The sequence below is a fragment of the Loxodonta africana genome, chromosome 7, assembly GCF_030014295.1.
Source record: "Loxodonta africana isolate mLoxAfr1 chromosome 7, mLoxAfr1.hap2, whole genome shotgun sequence".
Classification (NCBI taxonomy): domain Eukaryota; kingdom Metazoa; phylum Chordata; class Mammalia; order Proboscidea; family Elephantidae; genus Loxodonta; species Loxodonta africana.
The window spans coordinates 92,537,258-92,564,639 of NC_087348.1; the positions used below are offsets into that span (position 1 = coordinate 92,537,258).

At 50.2% G+C, this 27,382-nt stretch overlaps 1 protein-coding gene across 1 annotated transcript in view; it reads left to right on the plus strand.

Annotated features, from left to right (window-relative positions):
* SLCO2B1 (solute carrier organic anion transporter family member 2B1) overlaps positions 1-27,100 on the plus strand; it is a 50,998-nt gene extending 23,898 nt beyond the window's left edge. Inside the window, exons 7-14 of the mRNA XM_064288691.1 lie at positions 1,038-1,228; positions 10,624-10,726; positions 15,078-15,435; positions 18,437-18,602; positions 23,407-23,570; positions 25,031-25,095; positions 25,423-25,543; positions 26,560-27,100. Of these exons, the coding sequence (XP_064144761.1) occupies positions 1,038-1,228; positions 10,624-10,726; positions 15,078-15,435; positions 18,437-18,602; positions 23,407-23,570; positions 25,031-25,095; positions 25,423-25,543; positions 26,560-26,725 (1,334 nt within the window). The 3' untranslated portion in view covers positions 26,726-27,100. The remainder of the gene's footprint in view (positions 1-1,037; positions 1,229-10,623; positions 10,727-15,077; positions 15,436-18,436; positions 18,603-23,406; positions 23,571-25,030; positions 25,096-25,422; positions 25,544-26,559) is intronic.
* The last annotated feature ends 282 nt before the right edge of the window (positions 27,101-27,382 follow it).

The following is a 27,382-nucleotide window of genomic DNA, read 5'->3' on the forward strand; positions in this document are numbered from 1 at the left end:
GCACAGGATCAAGCATCCAGGGGATCAACCCTGCACCATGGGGGCAGTCTTATCATGCATTTGTATTTTCATAAAGTCTTTCCAGATGCTGGGAGACTGAAGGAGGATGACCCAACTCAGCCTTGGGGGTCTAAGAGGTTTGATGGGAGATTTGTACATTCCAGCCAGGAGGCTGGAATTATTTACGATAATCTAGTCCTAGCTAAACCTGGCAAAGGGTCAAAACCACCTGGGGAACTTGTTAAGGATTCCTTGGCTAACTTCTCACCCCACACTTTGGTAATTCTAAGTAGGTCTTAGGCAAGACTAGGTATTTATGACAAGCACCCCTGGTGATTTTAATCATCATGCAAGTCTGATTTAACAGTAATAAAAACAATAGTAATACTGATAATAAAAAACTAGAAGAACAAACACCTATATAGCAAAGCACTATTCTAAGTGCTTTACACATATTAGTTCCTATAATTCCCAGAACAACCCTATGATGTAGGTACTATTATTATCTATATTTTCAAAGAAAGAAACTGAGACAAAAAGAGGTTAAGTAACTTTCCCAGAGCCCTGGTGGCACAGTGGTTAAGAGCTCAGCTGCTAACCAAAAGGTTGGCAATACAAATCCACCAGCTGCTCCTTGGAACCCTATGGAGCAGTTCTCCTCTGTCCTATAGGTTCGCTGTGAGTCAGAATTGACTCTACAGCAACGGGTTTGCTTTTTGGTTTTAACTTGTCCAAGGTTATGCAGCAAGCATCAGAAGTCAGACCTAGCAATTCATTTCTAAAGTATACGACCTTGCCTACTCTACTATAATGCCTTAGCAGTTGAAGCTGAGGCCCAGAAAGGGTCAGAGGCTTGCCCAAGCTCACACAGGCCATAACTTGCAGAGTCACGGCCAGAGCCCAGGTCTCCTGACTCCCAGCCCAAGCCTCTCTCTGCTGCTCCAGGCTGACTCATGTCTCAGAAGCCAGACCCAGGGTGGTGGCCTAGAAGTGACAGCCCACCCTGACCCTAACATCACCATTGTTTTCTCTTCCAGGTGGCATCAGCCTGACCTCAAAGGACCCCCGATGGGTGGGTGCCTGGTGGCTGGGCTTCCTCATCTCTGCTGGTGCAGTGGCCCTGGCTGCCATCCCCTACTTCTTCTTCCCCAGAGAGATGCCCAAGGAGAAGCATGAGCTTCGCTTCCAGACAAGGATCTTGTCAATTATAGCCTCACGTGTCCGCAAAGTAAGCTTCCCCCACCATGCCCTCTGCCCCAGCCTGGGCTCCAGCCCTCACCCACTTGTCCTCCTTTGTAACCATAATTTTTATCCCTTCTGGGCACTGCACTTCATGACTTACCGAACTCATCCATGCTTGGGATCCATTGCATCTTCCTAACAGTCCTGCAAGGTAAGTATTACCTGTCCCTTTTACAATGAGGAAATTAAGGGCCAGAGACTGGGAGCAATTTACCCAAGATCATAGAGCCAGCAAGGGACAGAGCTGGCATGAGAACTCAAGGCCATCCAAGTCCATGTCCTTTACTCTAACCACTGCATTTACTGCCTCTCTGCTGGTCACTAAAATTTTTTTGCAAATTCTGGAAGTGCTGTAGGGATGTTATTAAGAACTGGGGGGATGAAAAGGGTGGGCAGGAGGGTCTAGGAGACTTGCCTAAAGAGGAAGGATTTGAGCTGCATTTTGAAGGATGTGTGGAAACTTAGAAAGGAGGAGGGGCATTCTAGGCTTGGAAACAGCGTGGGCAAAGGATTGGCTGCAGAAGTGAACCTGGCCTTTTTGGGGCTAGTGAAGGGGACAATCATGTATCCAGTGTCTCTCTGGGCCAGGGCCCAGGCTGGACACTGGCTAAGCAAAGATCATTGTGGTGTCTACCCTTAAAGGGAGCTCAATCTAATGAAGGCATAGATTCACGGACAAGTAACAACAATCTGGTATGATGTTCTCAGGATATCTCATTGAATTCCCTGTTCAGCTCTTGGGGCAGATGGTCCTCTCCTCAGAAGAGGACCCTGAGGCTCAGCTAAATGAAAAGATTTGCTTAAGATCACAGAGCTGGTAAGAGAGGGGAAGATATGTGAGCCATTGAGCAGGATAGACGGTTCCAGGGCAAGGGCCTCCAAGTTTTCCAGGGTCCCACAAAAACATGAGGCCTGAAAAATAATAAATTGGCTCCAAAATACAAAAGAAGATGACAAAACTTTTTTTTTAATTGAATTATAATGTCATTAATGTCAACTTCATTAATTTTCAGTTAATAAAACCCAGTGCCATTGAGGCGATTCTGACTCATAGCGAATCAGATAAAGTAGAACTGCCCCATAGAGTTTCCAAGGAGCGCCTGACAGATTCGAACTGTGACACTTTGGTTAGCAGCCGTAGCACTTAACCGCTATGCCACCAGGGTTTCAGTTAATATTCATACACATTTCATTACAATTTGAAAATTTTCAGATCAGATTTTTTTCTTTTCCCAAGTATGGATGGTGATTATTAAGAAGTCACAGAGAGTCATAAACTGAGGAAGTTACCTGTTGCCAAGTAGTTTGAATTTCAAAGGGATAATTTATAAAAATTCTGTCGAATATTTTGCAGCAAGGAGAATTCTTGGTTGGTACATTTGAAAGTTTACTGTCCTGTGGGAGAGGGCCTCCTTCTTAGAGACGTAGAAAGGGCTAAATCAGTTCTGTCTAGAAAAGCCAGGATTTGAGTCCAAGTCTGTCTGACTGCCAAACCCCTACTGCCCTACCGAATCTTACCACCCTGTCCTCTGGCTAGGGCAGAGGATGTGTACTTGGGGAAGGAGATCAAAGAAAAATGATGTTGGAATAGCCAGCAGGGGCCAAAACAAGAAAGGCCTTGACTGCCAGGTTAAAGAGCAATGGATAGTCCTGGAGGGAAGATAAGTAGGGGAGTCCCTTGACTCAGTCACTGGGTGCTGGGCAGAGGAAGGATTGTGAGGGACAAGGGGAGTGCGTGGAGAGAGGCTGAGGACAGGGCTGCCAACGAGGCAGCCTTTACAATGGTTCAGGCAGGAGCTGCCAGTGGCTGAACCACTGCACTGGCAGTGAGGCAGGGGGTGGGGATGAATCCAGGAGCTACTCAGAAGGTGGACTGCACAGACTTGGGTGTTGCTCTGCTATGGGCCATTCCAGAGACAGTGAAGGATTGGGCTGATGCTGGGATTGGGTGCAGCAGGCCCTGGAGAGTGGCCAGTTTCAGGGAAAGAAGACTTGAGTTTAGAACCACAGATGATCCTTCCTTGTTCTGCCTAGCTCTGGTCAAAATTTGGATGAGATGGAATTCCTATAACTTGGGGAAGAGTTCTTAGAAGTGGGGTGATCATAGAGGAAGAGAAAAAGTCTGGGTTGCTGATTACTGGTAATCTCCAAGTTGGATCTTAAATTTGAACAGAGATTAGCCAGTTGGGCAATGGAGTGATCTTGACCTTTGAAGAGGTAGAAGAAGCAAAGCTGGGGGTGGAAGACTTGCCCATGCTGGGCTTAGTCACATGTCAGCTGTGTGACCTTGTGCAAATCACCTCCCTGTTCTGTTCTGTCGTATAAGATGCTGAGGTGAGACTCCTGGAGCAAGGAGCCTCAGATTGGGAGATTGCACGGTTCCTTGAGTCGAAGCTGCTATGATTCAGAGATTCTGGTTTTAAGAGCTATTCCTTAAAACTCTGGCTCCCTGGCTGTGAACCTGTCTAGCTGTCTGGATTTGTTCTGTCAGCACACTGGGGTTGGGGAGTCGGGAAGGAAGGGGGTGAGAGTTTTCTAAAAAAGAACTGAAGGCTGAGAACATGATGATTTGCTTCCAGCAGCTCTCAGGCAATAAATACTGATGTGGGAGGAATTGCTCGTCCCTCTCCCTAAGGCAGCCTTGGCTGGGCTGCTTTCAGTAACGCTGCTTGGCCTGGCCCACCCAGGCCACTGATGGGGAGGTGGACAGACCAGGAGGAAGGGCTCGATTAAGTGGCAAGTCCAGGTCTCTAAACCCGGGGCAGGTATCTTCTGCAGGGAAAGGGAACGGGCAGGAGGAGAAAGTGAACAGCGGGCTGTTTCTGAAACTTCTTCAAGCATACAAGCCCAGAATCTGGGTTCAGGGGCCTCCCAAATACCCTCCTGGAAGTAAATGCAGTTTTTTTTTTGTTACCCATGAGAGAAGGTCTCTGACCTCTGTCTCCTTATGTGTACGGTGGGCAGTCAATCAGACAAGATCTGCTAGCTCTGACACGTTCAATGATGTCTCATGTAAATGGCTCCCTGTCTCTAAGAATTCTGTGAGCATTTTCACAGGGGAACAGAGGGGCGAATCCCACAGCCCCTTCCTCAAGGAGAGCTCTGATAGCGAAGGAAGGTTGGGACACCTGCGTAGAGATGGGGCATGACAGAATGACAGCCCAGGTTTCTCCCATGGAATACTGTACTTTTTTTTTCTAATATTCTTTTTAAATACCTTTCTATATCCTAAAAAAACAAAAAGACCATTGTCATCAAGTCGAATCTGACTCATAGCCACTGTGCAGATCTCAGAATTAGTCCTTAGCAGAGCCAGAAGTCAGACCCAGAGTAGAACTGCCCCACAGGGTTTCCAAGGAGCAGCTGGTGGATTTGAACTGCCAACCTTTTGGTTAGCAGCCAAGCTCTTAACCACTGTGCCACCAGGGCTCCTTCTATATCCTACTTCCATCATATTTCACAAAAGATTTAAGACAACGCATACCAAAATCGCGTACAGTGAAGTAAAACAGTGGGAATAAGGCTAACATTTATGGCTTGCTCTGCTCCCTTTGTGTATATTATCTCGTTTAATCCTGATAGCCCACCGGTGATGTCAGTACAGTTGTTACCCCCATTTTACAGCTGAGAAAATCAAATTTCCAGAGAAGTTAAATGGTCAGAGAGATTAAATTACCTGGTCAAGGTCACGTGGCTATTAAACGGAGAAGCCAGGATTCAAACTCAAAGAGACCCATCCATTCCTGAGCTGTGCTAAATAAATAAATCAAGAATAAGGCACAGAAAAATAAAAATAAATAAATAAGAGCAAATGGTTCCCACAGAAAAACATGGATGTATAGGTCAAAAGGTCAATTCTGTTGATATAGGTGAACCACATATTTGGTTCTGAGCTTTCTGGCCTCCAAAGGAAAAAAGAGGAATGGCCAGCTGCATGAATCTCATCATAAGAAAGGTGGAAGGCCTGTCTTGTACCCCACAGAAGCTCAAATCTCCAGGCACTGTGCTAGAAAACACTCTCTCCCATAGTGGGATACAAAAGGTAGCAGATAACCCCATCCCTGCTGCTGCTTCCTGTGGCGATAAGTGAGGGAACTGAGTGCTGGCAGAGAATTTCACAACACCTGCCTGGAGTCAACTCTGGTGACACAGCCCTAGGACACAGCCTCCTAGGAACTCAGCTTCCTCTGAGGATGGCTCCTGGATCCCCAGTGGCTCAGCAGACCTCAGGGCCTTCTGCGTGCTGGGCAACACACAATATCCCATGACCCTGCAGGCTTGCAGCAGTCAGCACAGAGCCCCAAGAGAGGAAGCTCTAGCCAGCTCCCTCAACCCAAGCCTGCTGACCTGGGCAAACCACAGCCCAGATGGGTCATGCTCCAAGCCCTGCTCTGAGCAGTGGCACAATGTTTCCTGTTTCTGGAGTCTGCTATTAGTCAGGAGTTCCCAAAACAGATGAAAGGAAAGAGGCAGAAACGTGTGGCAAGCACAGGGGGGAGCAGGAACTAGGGACAGTCAGTGCTCTCAACATCCACAGGATTAAGCCCAAATCCTTTAGCCTGACCAACAAAACCTCCTACATCTGGCTCTAGCCTATCTCTTGCCCCCTGCTCCTACCCTGGTAAGGCTCTTCTCTGTAGCCCGTTGAGTCCCCACTGCCTCCCCGTGGCAGGCTCCTCCCCACCACCACACTAGTTCTAATAGCCTCTCCCTTCCTGTCTATCCAAATCCTTCAACCCTTGAGTCTCCCTGGAAGTCCTCCTTCCCTGATCACCCTGGCCCTTGGAGGTCCCTCCCTTCCTGTCTCCAAACCCCATGCTTTTTTCACAACCTGAGACAGGGGTGAGATGGGACTGGGTGGGGGAGGTCTAGAGGTTCAAAAATCTGCTCTGCATAAGTCCCTGGTGACACTTCCCCTTTCTGGCCTCAGTTTCCTCTTCTGTAAAAGAGGTGCGCTAATAATCCCTGCACCAGATGGTTGTGGGAATTAAATGCCATAGTGGATGTGAAAGTGCAGTGCAGACCATTTAGGGGCTGTACGTGTGGGAGCAGATGACATTGGGATGGTTGTCTTCACTGTTAACATGGAGACAAGGAACCCCAGGGAAGGAACTCACAAAATTCTGTCTCTAAGGACATGCCTTCTCTCCCTGACAAGAAAAGTTATGTCTCTCTCCAGCCCCTCCTATTCCTCTCCTGGGGCAGCACCCCTCTCTTTCAGGCATCCAGGGCCCTCCTACCAAGCTGTCATGTCCCTCCCACACCACCCTCCCCATAGCTTGACTAGAACTGAGAAAGGAGCAAGGACAGCCACCAATATCTTTAAGGCAGCGCCGTCCAATAGCAATATAACATGAGCCACACAGGTCATTCTAAATTTTCTTGTTGTCGTTAGTTGCCATGCAGTCAGTTCTGACTCATGGTGACTCTGCTCCATGAGGTTTCAAAGGCTGTGACCTTTCAGAAGCAGATCGCCAGGCCTGTCTTCCAAGGCATCTCTGGGTGATTTTGAACTGTTAATCTTTTGGCTAGTAGTCGAGCACTTAAATGTTTGTACCCAGGGACTTCTAACTTTTCTAGTAGCCACATTAAAAAGTAAAACTAAATTAACAATGTATTTTGTTTAAATTAATCCATATATCCCAAATATTATCATGTCAATATATAATTAATATAAAAAGTTAATAATGAAATATTTTACATCATTTCTTACCAAAAGAAGTCTTTGAAACGTGAAGTGTATTTTACATTTACAGCTCATCTCGGTTCAGACTAGCCACATTTTTACGTGCTTAATAGTCACATGTAGCTACCAGTGCAGCACTACGGTAAAAATGAATAATAGACCCAGGACGCTCCACCCAAAGCCATGAGCCTTAAGTTGGTGAGATTTCAGGCACCCAGACCAACAGGTGAGCCTGGTCTTCAAATCACACAACGAAGGTGCCTTCTAACTCTGCCACCAGGGGCTTTGGGGTCACAGTGCTTGGTGGATAAAGCAGGAGTTTTCCACTCAGGCAGGCTTGAGCTCAAATCTTAGTTTTGCCATTTTCTAGTTATATGATGTTAAACAAGAAAACTAACCTTGAAGTTCGTTCCCTTATGTGTAAAGCAGTGTAGTGTACAGTTCCTTTGCAAGTACCAGTGAGGTAGGAGCAGGATCACTCTTGTATAGCCACCAGCCCATACCGGTGACCTGTTACGTGCTAGAAGCTTAGTTCTGCTAGACCCCCAGGGTGCCCAGTATAGAGCCTTTACCAATCTCTGAACCATTAGCACAATAGCACCTCCTCTTGAGGTTCTCATTTTTCTTCCAAGCTCCTGGCCTTGGCTGCACCCACTGCCCTTGGAGCCATCTCTGGCACTCATTCTTTTAATAGGTATTTACCAGCTACCCACTATGTGTCAGGCCCTGTGTTAGGCGCCATGATTTCAGCAGAGAACAAGATAAGCACAATCCTTGTTTTTGCAGAGCCCAAGGTCCAACAGGGGAAAAAGCTATTGAACAAGGTTTGACCCAGACCTAAAAAAAAAACTTAAGTGGGTATAAAATTGTTGTTGTTAGGTTCCGTCGAGTCCATTCTGACTCATAGTGACCCTATGTATAACAGAACAAAACACTGCCCCGTCATTGACCATTCTCACAATCGTCATTAGGCTTGAGCCCATGGCTGCAGCCACTGTGTCAATTCATCTCATTGAGGGTCTTCCTCTCTTTTGCTGGCTGATAACATGCCCAAAGTACGTGAGACAAAGTCTCTCCATCCTTGCGTCTAAGGAGCATTTTGGTTGTGCTTCTTCCAAAACAAATTTGTTCATTCTTTTGGCAGTCCATGGTATATTCAATATTCTTCGCCAACACCATAATTCAATGGGCTCTGGCTTCGGAAACAAAAGCCCAGAAGGAACACCTTGCAGCTGATTACTGCTATCTAACTGCCATGAACCTCCCTGAGGCTGGAAAACCCAGAGCTTGCTATGTGCTGGAATGAAAGAAGACAGGAGAAAGGGAAAACCCCCTAAAGGAACAAACACAGGCATATAAATATTTAAATGAATTATCTTTTTGCATAAAGCCAGACTTGAGGGAGGGAGAGAATCAGTTGGAGAGAGCTTGGAACCCATCCCCAGAACACCCCTGGGGCAGGGGCAGGCATGGAGATCCTGAATTGTGGGAAACTCCAGCATTTGTCTCACTAAGGTATCAGACCAGAGGGTGAGGCCCGTAGGGACTTCCCAGAGAATCCCAAATGGGCTCTCCAGCCTTACCTGCCCTCCCCCATGCCACACAGCACGGCTGGCCAGAGGGGAGCTATTCTCTGCTTACAAGCGCGTATTGTCCATAGTGCTCATATTTCTGTGGGGTCAATTCCAACCCAGAGTGACCCTACAGGAAAGAGCAGAACTGTCCCATAGGGTTTCCAAGGCTGTAATCTTTAAGAAAGCAAGCTGCCACATTATTTCCCCCCTGCAATGGTTGGTGGGTTCAAACCGCCAACCTTTCAGTTAGCAGCCAAGTTCTTAACCACTGCTCCATCAGGGATCCTGCACACTCTTAGTTATGGGGAATCCACTTCTTCCCAGTAGGGTAGCCTTTTCCAAATTGCCTTTTACATAGGGCTTAAGGCTTTCTCCCTGGAACTTTTTTGCTCCTAATTCTGATCTGGACTTACATAGAAAAATGGAGTAAAACCAGACCCCACTTAATACAAATGACCCAGTGCAAGTAGCAACTTCCCCAAAACATAGTTTTCTCATGCAAAAAAAGTGCATGTAGTACCTGCCTCAACATGTTTTTGTGCTAGAGACAATGCAGGTTCTGAGCACTGGGTTCTCTCCCTCCCTTGTACACAGATGCTGAAGTCAAGCTATCTGGGTTCACATCTTATCTGGACCACTTACTAGTTGTGTGACCTGCGGAAAGTTACTTCAAGTCTTTGCATCTCAGTTTTATCATCTGAAAAATAGGGATCCTAACGGCACCTACTTCAGAAGGTTCTTGTGAGGTTTCAATGAGTTAATTAATTGAAATTCTTTCAACAGTGCCTAGCATGTAGTACGTGCTTAGTTAGCATTAACCATTATTTATCATTTCTTTCCTCCTTTCTGACAATCAGAAGACTCTAATTGCGTCCTCCCCCCTGTCCTCACCCAAGACTTCTCTTGCCTAGAAAAAAGACCTCTCCTCCAGGAGTTGCACTTAGGACATCCTCAGCCAGGTGTGGGAATGCCCTCCACTTTGTGTATGGCTTCTTCACAGTGTGGGTCCCAGAGCTGAACACTTCCTCTGAGTGTGTCCTTACTCAAGCATGGGGAAGAAAGGGGGTTGTTGTCTCTTGCCTCCCCCAATCCAGTTCCCCTCCTGTCATAGCAGACAGGATAGAACAGAATGAACCTGAAGGCTCAAACCACCCCACTTCATGTCAACTTCTATCACTAGATTCTCCTGCTCATGCATGGTGACTCTCAAGGTGACAACAACCAAAGGTGATGTAATAACTGAAGATAGAGGTGTGGTGATAACCATGTTGGTGATGTTGATGGTGGTAGTAGCGGTGATGGAGACAGTGACAGTGGTAAAGATGCTGGTGATGATGATGATAGTGACCCTGATGGTGATGGTAGTAATGGAATAGGTGACATTGATAGTAATGGTAACAGTGACATTGATAATGATATCGGTGATAGAGACATTGTTGGTGACAGTGGTGGTGATGGTAATGGAATTGGTGAGTTGATGATGGTATTTTTTATGACACTGGTGGTGATAGAGATGAGATTGGTGACACCCGATGTTGACAGAGACAATAATAGGGATAATGATGCTGTTAGAGATAGTGATGTTCATGATGCCGATAATCTATGGCGTTAGTGATTCTGGAGGTTCAGGCAACGATGATAACGATGGTGTTGGTGTAGGGCTGGTGGTGGTACCCAGGACAGAGACGATGATAACGGTAATGATGACATCGGCCATTGTGATGTTCAAATTATACTGATGGTGGTATTGATGATGATGTTGGTGATGTTAATGGGGGAGATATTTAAAGTGATGGGAATTGTGCTAATGATGTTAGTGGTTATGGTGGTAGTTTTCATGGTGATATTGGTGATCATTATGATGTTAATGATGGCGCTGACAATTGGCTGTGTGGACACTGGTGACAGCAGGGACCAAAGTTAGCCATTGGAATTTCATTAATTCTTTCAAAAAACACTTCTCAAGTGCCTATAGTGCCAAGAACAAATGGCACACTGCTGGTCCCCATTGTTCCTGACAGGAAACAAAAGCCCCAACCTCTCCCCTCCCAGAGTCCCCTGCCCTAGCCCATAGCCATCTCTGGCATCCATCTGACTGCCCTTGGTTATGTGTCTCTCCAGGGTGAGGACTCCTCTTCTGAGCAAAGCCCTGGAGAGTACCCAGAGAAGCAATATGGCCTATCCCAGGTTGCACCAGACCTGACGGTGTTCCAGTTCATCAAAGGTAAGTGAGCTCTAGGCCAGGCAGAACTAGAGCAGCATTTGATGCCTGACAGGATCCAGCCCCTTCCTGCCTTTCTTGATTCATCCTCCACATCTACAGGACGTGTACATTTCTTACAAGTCTTTGCTCATACAATTCCTTCCATCTGGAATCTTCCCTGCCCCTCTAGGTCATGCTCATGTACCACTCCTTCCTTCCAGCATTCCTGGCTTTCCAGCCGAAAGGCTGCTTCTCTCCCATCTCTGGGTCCTCAGAACCCTCAGAACCCTCAGGGGCTCTGTTTCAGCTCGGATCTGTGCTGTGTGCTTGTCTGCAATGAGCTCCTAGAGGTCAAGGCCTGGGCTGGCTCATCTGTGACCTCTCTTTTTGTCCTACTCTCCACTGAGCCTGCAAATAGGAGCCCTTCAGTTAATATTTGCCAAATTCCCAGGCTATGGCATGGGTGGAGGGAGCTCTGGGCTAAAAAGCCCAAAGACCTGAGTTTTTGTCCTGAGTCATTGCTACTTTTTAGGTTTTGATTTCCCCATCTGTACAGTGAGGCGTGGACTCAGTGATCTAAGGTCCATGCACCTCTGATCTTGAAACTATGAACTGAATGAATCAGTAACCAGGGTTTTTGCTGTGATCAGGCTATCTTTTCTAAAGATCTCAGTCCCGTGAACATTGAGTGCCTGCTGTGTGTAGGCTCTTGTAGAACACTGGACAGCAAGTCAGAAGACCTGGATTTGAATCTTGCCCCTAACACTGACTGACCAATGTAAATCTTGTAGAAGTTACTTTCCTTCCCTAACCTGAATTTCCTCATCTGAAAGATAGTGGCAATGACAATAATGGTCATTGTGAGATTCAAATAGTACTGATGGCATTGGGTAGTGATTGGGTCACTAATTCTTGCTCTGTCTTTCTCAAGGACTGTTGTGAGACTCCAATAGGATGATGAATGGAAAGCCCTTTGTATACTATAAAAAACTGTACTTGTATAAGGTACAATTATTTATTAGTTCAATTACCTCTCCTACCCTACTGTTGTTATTCTAACAATGTCCCAGGACAGTAATTGAACTGCCTGTGGTTTAGAAGAGTGATAACCTCAGAGTTTGCTCAACCCCTCCCTAAGGACTTTCTCAAGAGGAAGGGATTAGGCCCAATTCTTGGGCAAAGATTCCTAAGACTTAGTGTTGGGGTACCAGTAACCAAGTCAGTTCTCCAGCTTTCCAGGGAACGGAAGGGCCTAGACTCCATGGGGATAGGTCTAGAAACAGGGGCTTGGACTTCCTGACCTCAGGTCCCCCCCCAGATGGTGGAAGGTGCTGGCACATTGTACCATAGAAGAGCTTATTAATCACTGCTTGTTGGTACAATAGTTAAGTGCTTGGCTACTAATGGAAAGGTCAGTGGTTCAAATCCACCAGCAGCTCCACAGCAGGAGAAAGTTGTGGCAGTCTGCTTCCATAAAGATTATAGCCTTGGAAGCCTACGGGGGCAGTTCTGCTCTGATCTATAAGGCTGCTATGAGTCAGAATTGACTCGATGGCAACCGGGTTTGGTTTTGGTTTTGGCTCCTGCCCAGAGGGAAGCTGGGGCCAGTTCCTGAATTAGATCCTGGAGCAGGTGTTCTGGGCCAGATTATCTCTAGTGGTTTCAGCTTGTACATGGCCCTGAGGAAGACTGAGGCAGGGCTGGCCACAGGCCCTGTGACCTGTCAGCCTACCTGGCTTCTGGGCTTCTGCTGAGCTCCAGAGGAACCAGTATGACCCTGGGGCCTGGCCTTGACCACCGGGGTATGGGGAGGCAGAGAGAGGTAGAGCCATGGTTCTTCATCTGGAGGACCCCTAGACTCTTGGGGAAGACAATGTCCCTGACCTAGGGTAGGCCCCTGTCTGATGGGGGAGACATAGAGTCTGGTTTGGGGGAAGTCCCTATCTAATGGAAGATAGATAGTCTCTGGATGTCAGGAGAACCTGCTTTGTCTGATGGAGGATATCTGGTCTCTATGCTGGGGGAGGTCATTGTCTAATGGGAGAGACGTAGTCCCTGAGCTGGGGGAGGACCTGGCCTGTCTGATGGGGGAGGCATTGTACTGAGCTAAGGGAGACTCCTGTCTAATGGGGAAGATCTGCCTCTGAGCTGGAGGTGACTCCTGGAGTTCCCCTTCAGGTATCTCTGACTAAGTGAAAGGCATAGCCCCTGCCCTCCAGGAATTTTCCATCTGTTCTGGAGACAGCTGTGGATGCTGAAGAGAGATGGAGGATAGGCATAAAGCGCACTGCAGTGATTAGTAAGGAGATTGGCTGAAAGACAGAAACAATTAGCAAGATGGAGCCCTCTGGAGTCAGGCGGCCAGTGAGGCATGGGAATGGGAGGTCAAAGATACTAAAAAACAGAAAACCAAACCCGGTGCCATCAAGTCAATTCCAACTCAAAGAGACCCTATAGGACAGAGTAGAACTACCCCATAAGGTTTCCAAAGAGCAGCTGGTAGATTTGAACTGCCGACGTTTTGGTTAGCAGCCAAGCTCTTAAGCCACTGAACCACCAGGGTTCTGGCCCCTGTACTAGGAGTCACACAGGGGCAAATCCTGGTCCCACCCCAGCTTCTGAATGACCTTGGGCCAGTCCCTGCCCTTCTCTGGGCCTCACCTGTAAACGAGGGCACCTGTACAACCGGAGCAAAGTCCAGATTAAAACTCCATGGCCCTCACAGGGTATCAGATGCCCTGACCAGGGTAGATCATGGCAGGAGGCTGGAGCAGTCATCTGAAGTGAAGCCCAGGCATAACAGCTTCCCCTCAAAATGCTGGCTGAATGCACTGCTGCGTGGCAAGGGACTGGGAACCAGAGGCAGGCCTGGGAAGTGAAGGAGGGGGAATTCCACAGTCCCAGCCACCACCTCCCGCCTGCTCTGTTTGTCTTTATTTTCTGGCTCCCAAGGAAACAGCTCCTGTCCTGGCCCGGGGGCTGGGAAACCAGCTGGCTTGGCCATGCTCTGTGGACAGACAGAAATCTCCTATAACAGCGGTACTGGTCCTGCTACTGCAGGAACAGAGGGATCCCCTCTTCTCCCCTGCCTGGGGCCCAGAGGACCATCATGACCATCCCTCCCCACCAGCGAGCCCAGCCAGTGGCTTCCTCCTCCGATTCATCTTCTTGAAAAGGCCTTTCCTCCTCTTCCCCACACCTGGCATCTAACTTCAGTCCTGCCTACTGCAGGCAGAACGCATCTCTCTCTTGCTGTTAGTGGAGAGAGTCAGTGGCACAAGTCGAAACAGGAAGCACTCCCAGACATCTCCTTGGCTGCTCCTGCCAATGAACACACTGACATTGGAACGCGAAGGGACTTACCTAACGCTGAGTACCCTTTAGTTAAACAGACTTGCAGTGGGGGCAACCTGTGAACGAGGCCCTGTTTTAGGAGCTAGCAGAGGGCTGGGGAGGTCATCAGTGCCAGACTAGTTGCTTATGTTCCTGTCCCCTTCTGGGAATCCCTTCCCCCTTGCTGCCCCACCCCATCTCCACTGCCCCAGATCATCCCATTACTCAGGGTCCAGAAATAAAACTCAGGCCAGGGAAGTCTTCCTAAGGAAGTGATATTTAAGCTGAAGTCTGAAGGATTAGCAGGAATTTACTAGCCAAAGATAGGGGAAGTGTATCAGGCAGAGGGACTAGCAGTGGGGAGGTGGAAGGAAGGTGCCAACTGATCCAACTCTATGTCTGGTCCTGTGCTGGGAACACAGAAAAGAAGAAGAAGGCCTGGATTGGCTTGGAAGAGCTGTAGCAGGACAAAACGGAATGGGCCGAATAGCGGAAAAAATGTGGTGAATAAGTGAAATGGAAAAACTGAAATGAGATGCGAGAGGATGAATGAAATAGAATCAGATAGATGGCTTGGAGTAGAATTGTATGGAATGGAATAGAATTATATGAAATGGGTTAAAATTTAATGGAAAGGAAAAAAACCGAATACCCACCCACAGCCATGGAGTTGATTAGACTTGTAGTGATCCTATAGAACAGAGTGGAACTGCCCACCAGAGCTCCCTAGAATCGAATACAATGCAGTCTAATTCAAGTGAGCAGAATGGTAAGAAACAGAATTCTGAAAATGGAATAGAATGAAATCAAATATAAGGGAATAGAAATGAACACAATAGAATTAAGTGGAATGGAATGAGATGGGATGGAAAGGAACGGGAACAGAAAGAAATGTGAAGGACTGGGCTGGACTGTAATAGAACTAATCTGAGGAGGAACGGATTTAAACGAACGGGGCAGGATGGGACAGAAAGGCATGGCAAGGCGGGCCTGCCGCCCCGCCTGCCCTCTCTAACCTCCACCCCCCTCGCTCCAACAGTCTTCCCCAGGGTGCTGCTGCGGACCCTGCGCCACCCCATCTTCTTGCTGGTGGTCTTGTCCCAGGTGTGCATGTTGTCCACAGTGGCAGGCATGGCCACCTTCCTGCCTAAGGTCCTGGAGCGCCAGTTTTCCATCACTGCCACCTACGCCAACCTACTCATTGGCTGCCTCACCATCCCATCGGCCATCGTGGGCATTGTGGTGGGAGGTGCCCTTGTCAAGCGCCTCCACCTGGGCCCCAAGCGCTGCGTCATCCTCTGCCTGCTGGGAGCACTGTTCGGCCTAATTTTCAGCCTGCCCCTCTTCTTCATTGGCTGCCCCACCCATCAGATTGCAGGCATCACCCTCCAGCCTGGGTGAGTGTGTACATGAGCATGTGAGTGTAACATGGGGGTGGGGGTTGGCACAGGGAAGAGGAGTGACCTCAGATAGGCCAAGCCAACGGGGCACCCACCTAACACAAATCTCACCGCTCACCACAGCGCTGTGTTCTCTCCACTCTGCCTAAAACCCTTCTATTAGTCACTGGCCTGGCTCAGTTGCAAGAGGTGGGACCACGTCTCTAGAAGGCTCTGGTGAAGGGCCATGGTCCACCAGAAGGAGCAGGGATGGAACTGCCAGGGCAAGACAGCTCAGGCCAGGGGAAGGGGTGGAGCCTAAGATAGGGCACACCCGCCTGTGATGAGGAATCTCCAGAATGGTGGGGCTGTGTGGGCTCACCGGGGTGGTGGGGGGGTGGGGGCATGGGGCATCATGGCAGGCCAGACTCAGCTCAGCTTGGGGAATGATTTTGCTCCCAGACAGATGAAAGGCCTGCCCAGGAGAGGGCAGGTCTCCATCTGTGGGGGTGAGGGTGGGAGGTGGGGTGGTAGGAGTGGAATGGCCCCTACCAGGGAGGCCACAGAGGAACCATAGGCACTGGAAAGGGGTTAGACTAGAGACCTCAGAGATTCTTTGTTCTTAGAGACTAGGAGCTAAAATTCTGTTGTTCCATGACCCTAAAATTCCAGAATTCTTTCTCAAGTCTTTGAGGCAGCACCTGCTTCCGTCCTCCAGGAAGGGGGCACCTGATGCCTCGCTTCCTCCTATTCACCTTACTCCTTCTCCCCTCCCCCTCCCCTACCCCCCCATATACACCCTCATGTCTTGGGAGCAGTCTTAGAGAGGATATTGAAAGTTGCTTTCCTGCCCTCTTCTCCAGAATGATTTCATTTTTCTGGGAACTGCTCCAGGCTTAGATTGGCCCAACACCCAGCCAGAATTCCCCAAATTTCTCTGTCCCCATCTCTCCCTTGGCATCTCTTCCCTCCACGCAGGTGTCAGCTTTTGGCACCTGGGGCTCCTTCTGCATCGTTTCGTGGGACCCAGGATCCAGACCTAGAAACACCCAGCCCTCCCTGTCTCTGTCCCAGGTCCCACCCTCACCGACCTCTTCCACACCTTTCTTCTCTCCTCCTCTTCCTTTCTTCCCCGTCCCTTCTCCTTTTCCCAGATAGTGAGGCAACTCTGTTCTGTGTGCAGAGCCCTGTTGTAGGCCCTGCAGGGAGGGCTTGAGTTATGCCCTCTGGAAGCCCCTGCCTGAGGAGGGAGCAAGGTTCCGTGAATGCTTCTTAGAGTGAGAAGCAAATGGAGAAAAGTCAGTCTACCCACCTGGGCCCTATCTCTCTTCTCTGTCACTCCTGGACTCTGGCTCCGTCTCAGCTATGTTTTCATTTATATTCTTGCTCTGGGTTCTAATTCATCCAAGAGGCTTTCTGGACCAACAGAGCAAAATAAGAGTTTCTCATCCTCCAGCACAACAAGTGACAGCTGCCAAGAGCGGAGGGCCTCCCACATGCCCAATGCTGTGCCCAGTGCTTCACATACTCTCATTGAACGCTCACGATCTCTGTGAGAAGGGAACTATCGTCATTCCCATTTTACAGATGAGAATAGTGAGGCTCAGAGAGGTGAAGCTGGCTGCCCAGCTGGGAGGGACAGAGCCCAGAGCCAGGGCAGAAGCAACCAGCTGCAGGTGGTCAGTGAGGGAGGAGGGGCTGAAAGAGAGCAGACTCTCGCTGCTCAGCCTTCCAGTTGCTGGCAGAGGCTGCTCCGGGAAATGCCTCCTCTGGACAGAGTTGCCTGGCACAGCCTTCTGATAGGTCTTCAGCTCAGACAGTGCCAGCCTGTTTCCCCTCCCGTGTGAGACGCATCAAGGCAGTGCCAGACACATGGATGCTGCCTGACAGGGGAGGAGAAGGAGAGGTCTGGGCTGGCTAATGCTCCTCTCTCCTTCGTAGGGAGGGAGCGGAGCTCACCTTTGCCCTCATGCCCCACCTGTCCACCTCTAACTACAGGCCATCTCGGTGACAGTCCCACTCTCAGCCTCCCGGCCCTGCCCAGCTTCCAGGGAATTGAGACTCATTCGTGTTGCCAGACTCACCCCTCTGCCTGGGCCTCAGCCCCTCATCCTCCCCCTCAAACCCAGGAGACCTCTAGCTTCCCCCTGTGGCCTTCTCTGCAGCTTGGCCACTGGCTCCCTGTGCCGCCCTGAGCGAGGCATCTTCCTCTCTGTGTCTTCTCCTCCCTGGAAAGTTTGCTGTGCTCCCTCCTAGCTGTGAAGCCAGGTCAGACTCTGAGTCCTGGGGGTTACCTCCCTGTCCCCTTCAGGGAGACTTACCCCCTCAGGGTCAGCTGACTGCCCCATCCACCCCACCTTGCCCTGGCAGATGGCGCCAGGGCACTCCTGGAGTCTGGGGGCAGATCCCCAGGAGGGAGGCAGGTAGCACTAAGGTGGGTCCTGGCCTTAGTGGACAGGGCATCAGGAGTGGGCAGTGAGGTCATGAGACTGCAAGATGGGGAGGGAGACCCAGCTGCCAGATGGAAAAACTGAGGCCAGAGAGAGGCAGGAGCAGGTCGGACAACCCACAGCTGGTCAGGCCTCCTGACTGGTCCCACACTCAGCTCTAATTTTCTGAGAAAAGCAAGAAATCCAGCTCATTGAGAGAAAGGCACTTTTCAGCTGAGACTGAATTCCAGGAGGAATTTTTTTGTGTGTGTAGAAGAGTCATTGAGAAGCAGAGGTTTCTGCAGAAGAAGCTCAAAGACTTTCAGAGTCTCAGAGGTCTCTGTTCCAATTACTCCCATTTCTTCCATCACCTTCCAGCCCAGCTCTTGGCTCGCACACCTTTGTGTGGTGCTCATACACCACGCTGTGAGGGGGCAGCCCCGACAGGGAAAAAAAACTCTCTGTGGAGCTGAAGGCTCTGGTCACTGCTGTTAGGGATGGGGAGCTGGGTTGTAGGGCTGAAGTGACCCTGTCTCCTGGTCTGAGGGCAGAAAAGCCAGGCCAACCCTGCCGGCCTTCTCTCCCATCAGCACCCAACCTGGGACTGGGCTGTTTCCAGGCTGCTCAGAGCCCTGCTCCTGCCCATCGGACTACTTTAACCCTGTTTGTGACCCCAGTACCCGTGTGGAGTACATCACACCCTGTCACGCAGGCTGTACGAGCCAGGTGGTCCAAGAGGCTCTGAACAAAAGCAAGGTGAGTCAGGTCTCTGGCTGCTCCCTCGGCCTCTCAAGGACTTTGCTTTTCCCTGTCACTCTGCACCTGTCACATCCTCCACGTTTGAGTGTTCTCACTCTCTGTCTTGTCTCTCTTCTCTTGCACTGTCTGTCTCTTCCTTCTGCTGGCAGAGGTAGGAAATCATTCTCTCTATAAGCTTTCATTGCTAGCACAGCCCCAGTCATGCGCCAGGGTACAGATGTGAACTAGACCTGACCCCCAACTGCAGGTGAAACACAAAACAAAGTCACTCATGGGAACTTCAAGGGTGCTGATAGGTTTCTACAAGTATACACAAGCATGGAAGCAGATATATCCCACCTGAGAGCATCCCAGAAGGCTTCATGGGGAGTTGGCATTTTAACTGCAGTTGATTTGGGAAGAGAGTGTTCTCCAAGCAGGGAGAAAAGCATAAACAAAGATCTGGAGGCACAAAAAAAATATGGAGTTTCAAGAAACTGCAAAGAGTTTGTTGGGGCAGAAGCATAAGGGTTCATGGAGAGAAAGGAAGACTTAGACAAAGAAGGGCCTTGAATGCCAGGCCAAGAGTGGAGACATTATACTGAGAGCAATGGAGAGCCATGGATGGTTTCTGAGCAAGGGGGTGATAGAATTGGATATGTGTTTGATTATGCTGGAGGCCACAGTGTGGGGAAAAGTGAACAGAGTGCTGGATAGGAGAGAGGGAGGCCAATGAAAAGGCTGGCGCCATAAGCCCATTCATTCAAGTCTGTCAATCAACAAACCTTTACTGATCCGCTCTGTGCCAGGCCCTGGGCTGGGGTGGAGGATGCAGATCCATAGAGCCCTGCCATTAGGGAGCTCTCAATGAGGAAATGAGGGTAGTGAGAACCCACCAAAACCAGCTGGGACAAAACCCCCCTTCTTCAGCTCCCCCCCGACCCCAGTGCTGTAGTAGGGCATGTGGGGAGGGTGGTGTCAGGCTGGTTGTTATAACATGTCCTTCTCTCCAGAACTCTACCCCACCTCCCTCAGGCAGAATCCCTGCTGTTGTTCAGGGCATTGCATCTAACCCTGAGGATTTCTTCTTGGGGATACAATGGGACCCCACCAGCTGGCCAGAGTAAACCACCCAGTTGACAGTCCTTCAGAAGCCAATCAGACACCGCCCAGCCTGAGTAAACTGCATTTCGAATGATCACAACCCCAGCCTCTCAGGCCTCCTGGCATTCACTGGCCTGACCCGTTCGATCTCCCCAAGAGCCCCTCCAGAGGCTCCCAGGCCCTGGCAGGTGAGGCAGGGTCCTGAAGGAGGCTGTGTCGCCTGTGGATGTGAATCCCTGAGTGCTGAGGCCAAGCTACCTGGTACAAATCCCTGTTCTGCCTCTAACAGGCTCTGTTACTTTGGACAAATTATCCAACTCCTATGCCCCAGTTTCCTAGTCTGTGAAATGGGGGGTGACAATATATTGAGTGTGACTATACACTAGGCACTAGGCTAAATGAATTACCCAGACTGATTCATTAAACAGTAAGTGAAGAGTCAAGTGACATAATCCGTGGAAAGCACTTTGCACCACCAGTAACCAGTTGCCGTCAAGTAGACCCCAGCTCATGGTGACCCCATGTGTGTCAGAATAAAGCTATACTCCATAGAGTTTTCAATGGCTGATTTTTGGAAGCAGATTACCAGGCCTTTCCTCTGAGGTGCCTTTGGACATACTCAAACCTCCAGGCTTACAGTTAGCTGTCAAGCGCATTAACAATTTACGCCACCCAAGGACTCCACACTTAGCACAGTGCCTGGAAAATATTAAGCACTCAGTGATACTCCTATTATGCCCATTGCGCAGATGAAGAAGTGGAGATGCAGAAAAGGACAGAGAATTGCCCAGTGTCTCAATGCCAGAGCGGAACTAGAACCCAGAACCCTAGCCTCCCAGTCTAGCCCCCTCTTTGGAGGTTTGTGTTTAGGTATAGTATTTCAAGGGCTGCAACAGAGACCTGGCCATCACTCAGAACTGTCACACTGGGCTGGAATTGTCTCTTTGGCATGTCTGCTCCTCAGGCTGACTGAGCACCTTGGAACAGGGATGGTCGGACAAGTGTCCAGCACAGTGGTGCTTAGTAAACCAAAAAAAAAAAAAAAAACGCTGTCTTCGAGTCTATTCTCATAGTGACCCTATAGGGCAGAGTAGAACTGTCCCACAAAATTTCCGAAGAGCACCTGGTGGATTCAAACTGCTGACCTTTTGGTTAGCAGCCATAGTGCTTAACCACTACGCCGTTAGGGTTTCCATAAAGGTCTATGAATTAGTGAATGGCCAAGGGAAAGGTGGGCAGCTAGCAGGATCTAGAGCTCATTGGTGGGACTGAATCCCTGGGAAAGTGAGAATCAGAAGCAGCTGGAGAGATTGAAATCATTCATAAGAACTCCCTGCCATGGAATTACCAACCAACCAACCCACTGCCGTGAAGTCGATTCCAAATCATGGAGACCCTATAGAACAGAGTAGAACTGCCCCGTAGAGTTTCCAAGGAGCGCCGGGGGGATTTGAACTCCCGACCTCTTGGTTAACAGCCGTAGCATTTAACCGAATTAGGTGAATTTAAATAAAGGATAAGGAACACTCCCAAGAGAAAGGACTCCAGCTTTCTGTCCATCTCAGCAAACTTCTACCCTCAGAGAAGGAACAGGGACAGGACACCTGTCTTCCACTAATCTTGCCTTGGCACATTTCTCCCCTTAGCTGTCCCTCCATTGTATCTCCAGCCCAGTGCGTTGCTTAGCCCGTAGGTGAAGGCCCAAAGACCACCTTTCCTGCAGCGTAAAATGGTGTGTGGTCAGGTCACCTGTGGAGCACAACCTCTTCACACACATCAGCTTGGCCGGGCAATGAGAAGAACACCGTGTTATCCCAGCCTGAGCCCTAGACGTTGTCTCTCTCTCCTACCTTTCCCTAGTTCCACTTTTCTCCATTCCCTCCCCACTCCACGATGGGCCCTGCCCCATGCCTCCCCATCCAGTCCACGCTCCACGCAGCAGCCAGAGTGGCCTCTGTAATGTCAGGGCTTTTCTCTCCCATCTGAAAATTCTTCCAAGGCTCCCCACAACCACATCAGCTGTTTCCACACTGGGAAGTGTCTAAACTTCTAGGGCTGGAGGTGAGAAGCCCTGAGGGCTCCAGCTGCCCTAGGCCAGCCAGGCCACCGTGAGTGCTGAGGTGATCGGTCCCCACGCACCTGCCTCCCAGCTGAGGCCACAGATTGCTGAAACAGTGGTTGAGAAACTCTGATCCACAGGGAAGAAAAGCCGAGACTTTCTGGGTCAGCTTTGCTCCTGTCAGGGGCCTGAGGGCACCATGTTCAGACCACTTTTAAAAAAAATTTTTTATTATAGTAAAACATATATAAGAAAAAATCCACCGATTTAGCCATTTTTATGTGTAGAATTCAGTGACGTTATTTGCATTCACCATGTAATGTGCAACCATTGCCACTATTTCCAAAAGATTTTCATCACCCCAACAGGAACTCTGTACCCCTTAAGGAATAACTCTCTATTCCCTCCTCCTCCCTCCAGGCCTCAGCAACCACTTACCTGCTTTTTACCTCTAAGCATTTGCCTATTCTAGTTATGTCATCTAAGTGGGACCATACAATATTTGTCCTTTTGCGTCTGACTTATTTCACTGAGTATAAGTTTGCAAGGTCCATCCATGTGGTAGCATGTATCAGGGCTTCATTTCTCTTTATGGCCAAGTAAGTTTCCACTGTAGGGATAGACAGCATTTTGTTTATCCATTCATCTGTTTCCAGCACCTGTCTTTGATGAGTTTTCCCTGACCATCCTCCCGCCCCCCACCATGTTCTGGGGCTCCCATAGTTTTGGCTGCATCTCTCCATCCTGCGCTTCTATCTTTCCTTGAGATTCCTCTCCAGAACCCAGTGCCCGAAAAGCCCTCAGTCAAGTGGGAAGGAAGGAAACTGAGGAGGAAAACCTTTGAGCACCCTTTCCCAAAGGCACTCTCTGTTGCTTTGATTCCTTCCGCAGGTGGTCAGGAACTTGTTTGTGTGTGAGTGGTGCATATGTGTGTGCATGTGTGTGCGCGCGTGTGTGTATGGAGTACGAGTTCTATGGTATGTAGTATGTGTGCAAGTGTGGTGTGTGGGTGGTATGCTATGTGTGTAAGGGGTATAGTATGTGTGTGGTGCGTGGGGGGGTGTGAGTTATGTGGTGTGTGTGTGTATGGGTATAGGGGCAGAGTACCCCGTAAGCAAGGTAAGCACGGGTTTACTTGTAGTAAGTAAGCACAAGTAAGCCCCTGCTTCCCTTGCTTACAGGGTAATAAGACCCTGTCAGGGATTGTAAATTTGAAAAGAGGCTTTGATTGTGTAGGAAGGTGCTGTAGGGTTGGGAGAGCAGTAGATGCCAGTCATACCTAAAAGCAGAATCTTAGATGTGGTGAAAAAATATGAACTTGTTCACTACAGATGATCCAGTAAGCAAGGTAAACACTCTGCTTACCTTGCCTATTGGATAATCCTCCCCTGGGTGTATGTGATGGGGGGGTGATGCATTTCTGGGTCTCTCTCCACTTGCCTGTCTCCTCACGGTCTCAGTTCAGCCCCAGCCTAATTTGTGTGCAGGCAGCCTGTGAACAAGTACCCGCCTGGCTCTCCAACTCGTCCTAATACTGCCACGAGGTCAGAAGTTCCAGAATCTAGCCGGCTCTGGGCCTTCCTGGGCCTCAGGCCTGTGGGCAGCTTGCTTGCCTTTGGAAGCTCCTGAAGGCTCTTCTTTCCTCGCCTCCACCCCCAGGTCTTTTACACCAACTGCAGCTGTGTGGTGGGGGGCGGCCCTGTGCTGGCGGGCTCCTGCGACTCACCCTGCAGCCACCTGGTGTTGCCCTTCGTGCTCCTGATCAGTGTGAGTGCGGCACTGATCAGTGTCACGCACACTCCCTCCTTCATGCTCATCCTAAGGTAAGAGCAACGCCAGGAAGCAGGGGTGGGCAGGGACAGGTGGACACCCAGAAGTCATCCACAGGCAGGACAAGCAATTCTGAGGAAGGAGTTCCAGGAAGGAGGCCACTTGGATGTTTTGGGTCCCCAAGACAAACTGGGCCCTCACTGTCCTGTTTTCATCCTCATGGCAACCTGCTGAGACAGGTTTTTCTCCCCATCTTACAGATAAGGAAACTGAGGCTCAGAAAAGTTTAAGAGCTGGCTCCAGGTCACATAACAGGTGTTGGGTGGAATAATACTGGTGCCTGGCCCACTACCTATCTGCCCTAAAGGAAGGGAGGCCACACCTTGAGGCCCTGCCCTGGCCTCCCAGTGGAATTGAGGGGACATCACATGCATGGTGAGGGGGAAGTGCAGGGTTGTCACCTGAATCCCCGGCCCCATCCTACCTGCAACGGGCAGACACAGGAGGTGTGTCCATAAAACCAAACTATGTCAGTGTGGTCCATGATTCTGAACATCGGTCCAGTCAACAAGCACTTACGGCACTTACTAAGTGCCCACTCTGTACCCAGCCCTATGCTGAGCACTGGCTTTTGGTACAATATCTCTGGGCATTGTCCTGGAAATGCCTGTTGGGAGTGACAGATCGTCACCTGAGGCCAAAGTTGACATCATCTTGGAGTGGAGGGTGGCCTGGGATAAGGGGACCTCAGAGCAAGACAATTCCAATTTTTCATTATGCCAGGATTATTTTATTTCCTATCTACTTTCTAGAAAATTAGAAGCGGGATACAGTCCTTGTAAATATTAAAAGACATGTGGGTCCATAAAACAGACTGGACATGAGAGACAAAGTGGAAGAATCAGAAGCCCCAGTAGGCAGCCTGATTAAAGGCGTTAAGAATGCAAGCTCTGGGTTGCACAAATCCTGGCTCTGATACTGGTTAACTAGGATCTTGACTAAGTCGCTTAACCTATCTAAGCATCAGTCTCCTTATCTGTAAAATGGGCCTAAAAATATATCTACCTCACAGGGGCAACGTGGGGGTTGCAGTATAGAATAACTGAGCCCATAGTAAGCACTCCATAATGCCAGCATTGTTATTACTTAGGAGGAGCCCTGACTGCCAGGGGAGCTCAGGCTGAGACATTAACAGTGGTTGAGAAGCTGTCCCAACTCCATATCTTGCCAAGTGTAGGAGGAAGGGGAAGAGGGGAGTTGTTCTTGACCAGGACCATGGGAAGGTCAGCACGGGGCCCTGATCGTCACTGAGTGTGACTGGTACACAGGGACCAGGCTCTGCAGGTTAAAGGGAGATGGAGTCCAGGGCCTGAACCCCCAGCCTTCAGACTGGGGGAGAGCTGGCTCTGGGTGGTGGGAGAGAAGGGGGGGTGAGAGCCCCTCCACACTGCTGCATGGCCCTGGGGGCTGGAGCCCTTTCGATTCTCATGTTGCCAATGTCCTTGCTTGTTAGGGGAGTGAAGAAAGAAGACAAGACTTTGGCTGTGGGCATTCAGTTCATGCTCCTGAGAGTTTTTGGTAAAGAACCTGCTTGGGACCATTGGTGGTAGTGATGGGGTCCAGATGTCCACTGTGTGCCAGACCTGGGGGCACAGGGATGATTGGGGCCCAGTCCCTGACTTTGTGGCTCCCAGGTACTCGGAGGTGGTGAGTAGAAGCTAGGCAGACTCTCAGGGAGGCCACATCTGATGCAAGGCTAAGGGGTGGGCTTGAGGATCAAAGTCTTCTTAAGCCAGGAGGCCGCTGGTAGCCCAGAGCTCCTGAGGGGTCTGTATGTGCCAGGGAGCGTGGTGAGGGGGCGGGAAGGCAGGGTCCCCATTGTCCCCTGAGCACCTCCTCCTGCAGCCTGGATGCCCAGCCCCGTGATCCATGGCAGCGCCATCGACACCACTTGTGTGTACTGGGCCCAGAGCTGTGGACGTCGAGCTGTCTGCCGCTACTATGACCATGACCTACTCCGAACCCGGTGAGACCTGGGGTAGAGGCTACCAGAGGGCTGCGGGAAGGGGGCTGGAAAGACACTTAGGACCTAGGCAGGACACCAGCAGGGAAGAGGAGGTCCCATTACACCCACCTGCTACGTGGCAGGTGCTGTATCCAGTGCTGAGCACACCAGTCATGCGAGCTAGATTGCCTTCCCCTTTTATAGATGAGGAAAGTGAGAGTTAAAGCAAGTCACCCAAGGTCACACAGTTAATAACTAGCAAAGCTGGGCCTCCTACCCAAGGTGTGTGACCATGGAGTCTGTGCAAGGACTACGATATTGTCACAGCCTGGGCCTGGGGGAGAATCAGGAGAGTGGCCCAGCTGCGAGAGAGACTGGGGCTTCTTCTCTGGGGCTCATTCCATCTGTACATGGGTAGCTCAAAAGAACCTGAAGACAAAGGTTGCTAGCTCTAGGATGAATATGGACAAGCTTGCTAGCAGGGCTGGGGCAGGGGGGCTGATCACTCCAGCTTTGAAGAGGGCATGGTTCCTACCGGCAGGGACTGTCCAGGTGGGTTTCCTAGGGGAGGAAAAGTCAAACAAGAGCCTTGGTGAGTTGGATGAACAGGAGAGATGGAATCCTCTTTTTCTTGCGGGGGGTGAGGATATTCAAAGATGTGATTGTTCAGCCTCATGAGCTCTTAGAGAGGGGACAGAGAGAGGGCTGGTTCAGGCCACACAGCAGGCAGGACAGGGCAGGGAGGATGCCCAGGCTCCTGCCCAACCCCTGCCTGGGGCACTTTGTGCAGTCTCTACCCCTCTTCCAAGGAAGGGCCCCATGAGGATCAACTCTAGGGGTTCCCCAAGTCTCCCCAGCCATGGCCATGGTGATGGGGTCTGCAGTCCTGGGGCTGGAGGCCTCTACTGCCCTCAAGGCCTCAATGCCTCCCACTGCACAATGGGTGAGGACTGTTGACCCCGATCTGTGCTCAGCCCTAGGATATCCAAGTCCTGGACTGGGAGGTCCTGTTAAAGTGTCCCTTGCTGTTTCCCCAGGTTCATTGGCCTCCAGTTCTTCTTTAAGACAGGCTCCCTGGCCTGCTTCACCTTGATTCTGGCCACCTTGAGGCAGCAGGACAAAGAAGCCAGGACCAAGACGACCCTGCCCAGCCTTGGCTTACAGCAGCAGCAGTTAGAGTCAGGGCCAGAGAAGAAGCCCTAGGAGTCCAAAGTGTGAGCTGTCTCAGGGCCCCACTCTGGCCAAGAGTGGCAGTCCCAGCAGATACCTCCTCTGGGCTCTTTTCCCCAGACTGGGTGTCAGGAGCCCTGTGTCCCAATTCTAGCTACTCTGCTAACTTGCTGTGTGACTTCAGACAAGTCACTGATGCTCTCTGGGCCTTCACTTGCTCATCTGAACCACGACATTATTTGCAGGTTTGCTGTGTTGATCACTTACTTCTGAGCAGGAAGGTCTTTCCCTTCCTTCCTCAGCCAACAGGCTGAACTTGACCCAGGCTTTCCTGGGTGGAAGGCCTACACACCTTTCCCTGAGGCCCGGGACTGGGAAATGGGCCACAGTAGGCCAGGCTGCCCTCTACACTGGGCCCAACCTAGCTTGGCTGCTCATCTGGAGCACCCTCTCTGAGCCTTAGCCACCTCCCCTGCACAATGGGAATGGACTTGCCTACTTTCAGGCTTGTTGCAGCTGTGAGCATCTGTGGTCAAGATGAATTCTGGTCTTCCCAAGCCCTGCTCAGCCTGGAGGTGGGGCCAGGTCAGCCTCTGTAAAGATGTGTCCATTTGGCACCCCCTAGAGGCCGATCCCTAAGCTGGGTTCTAAAGGGAGACCCACTGGGAGGAAGGAGCAGGCCTCACCCAC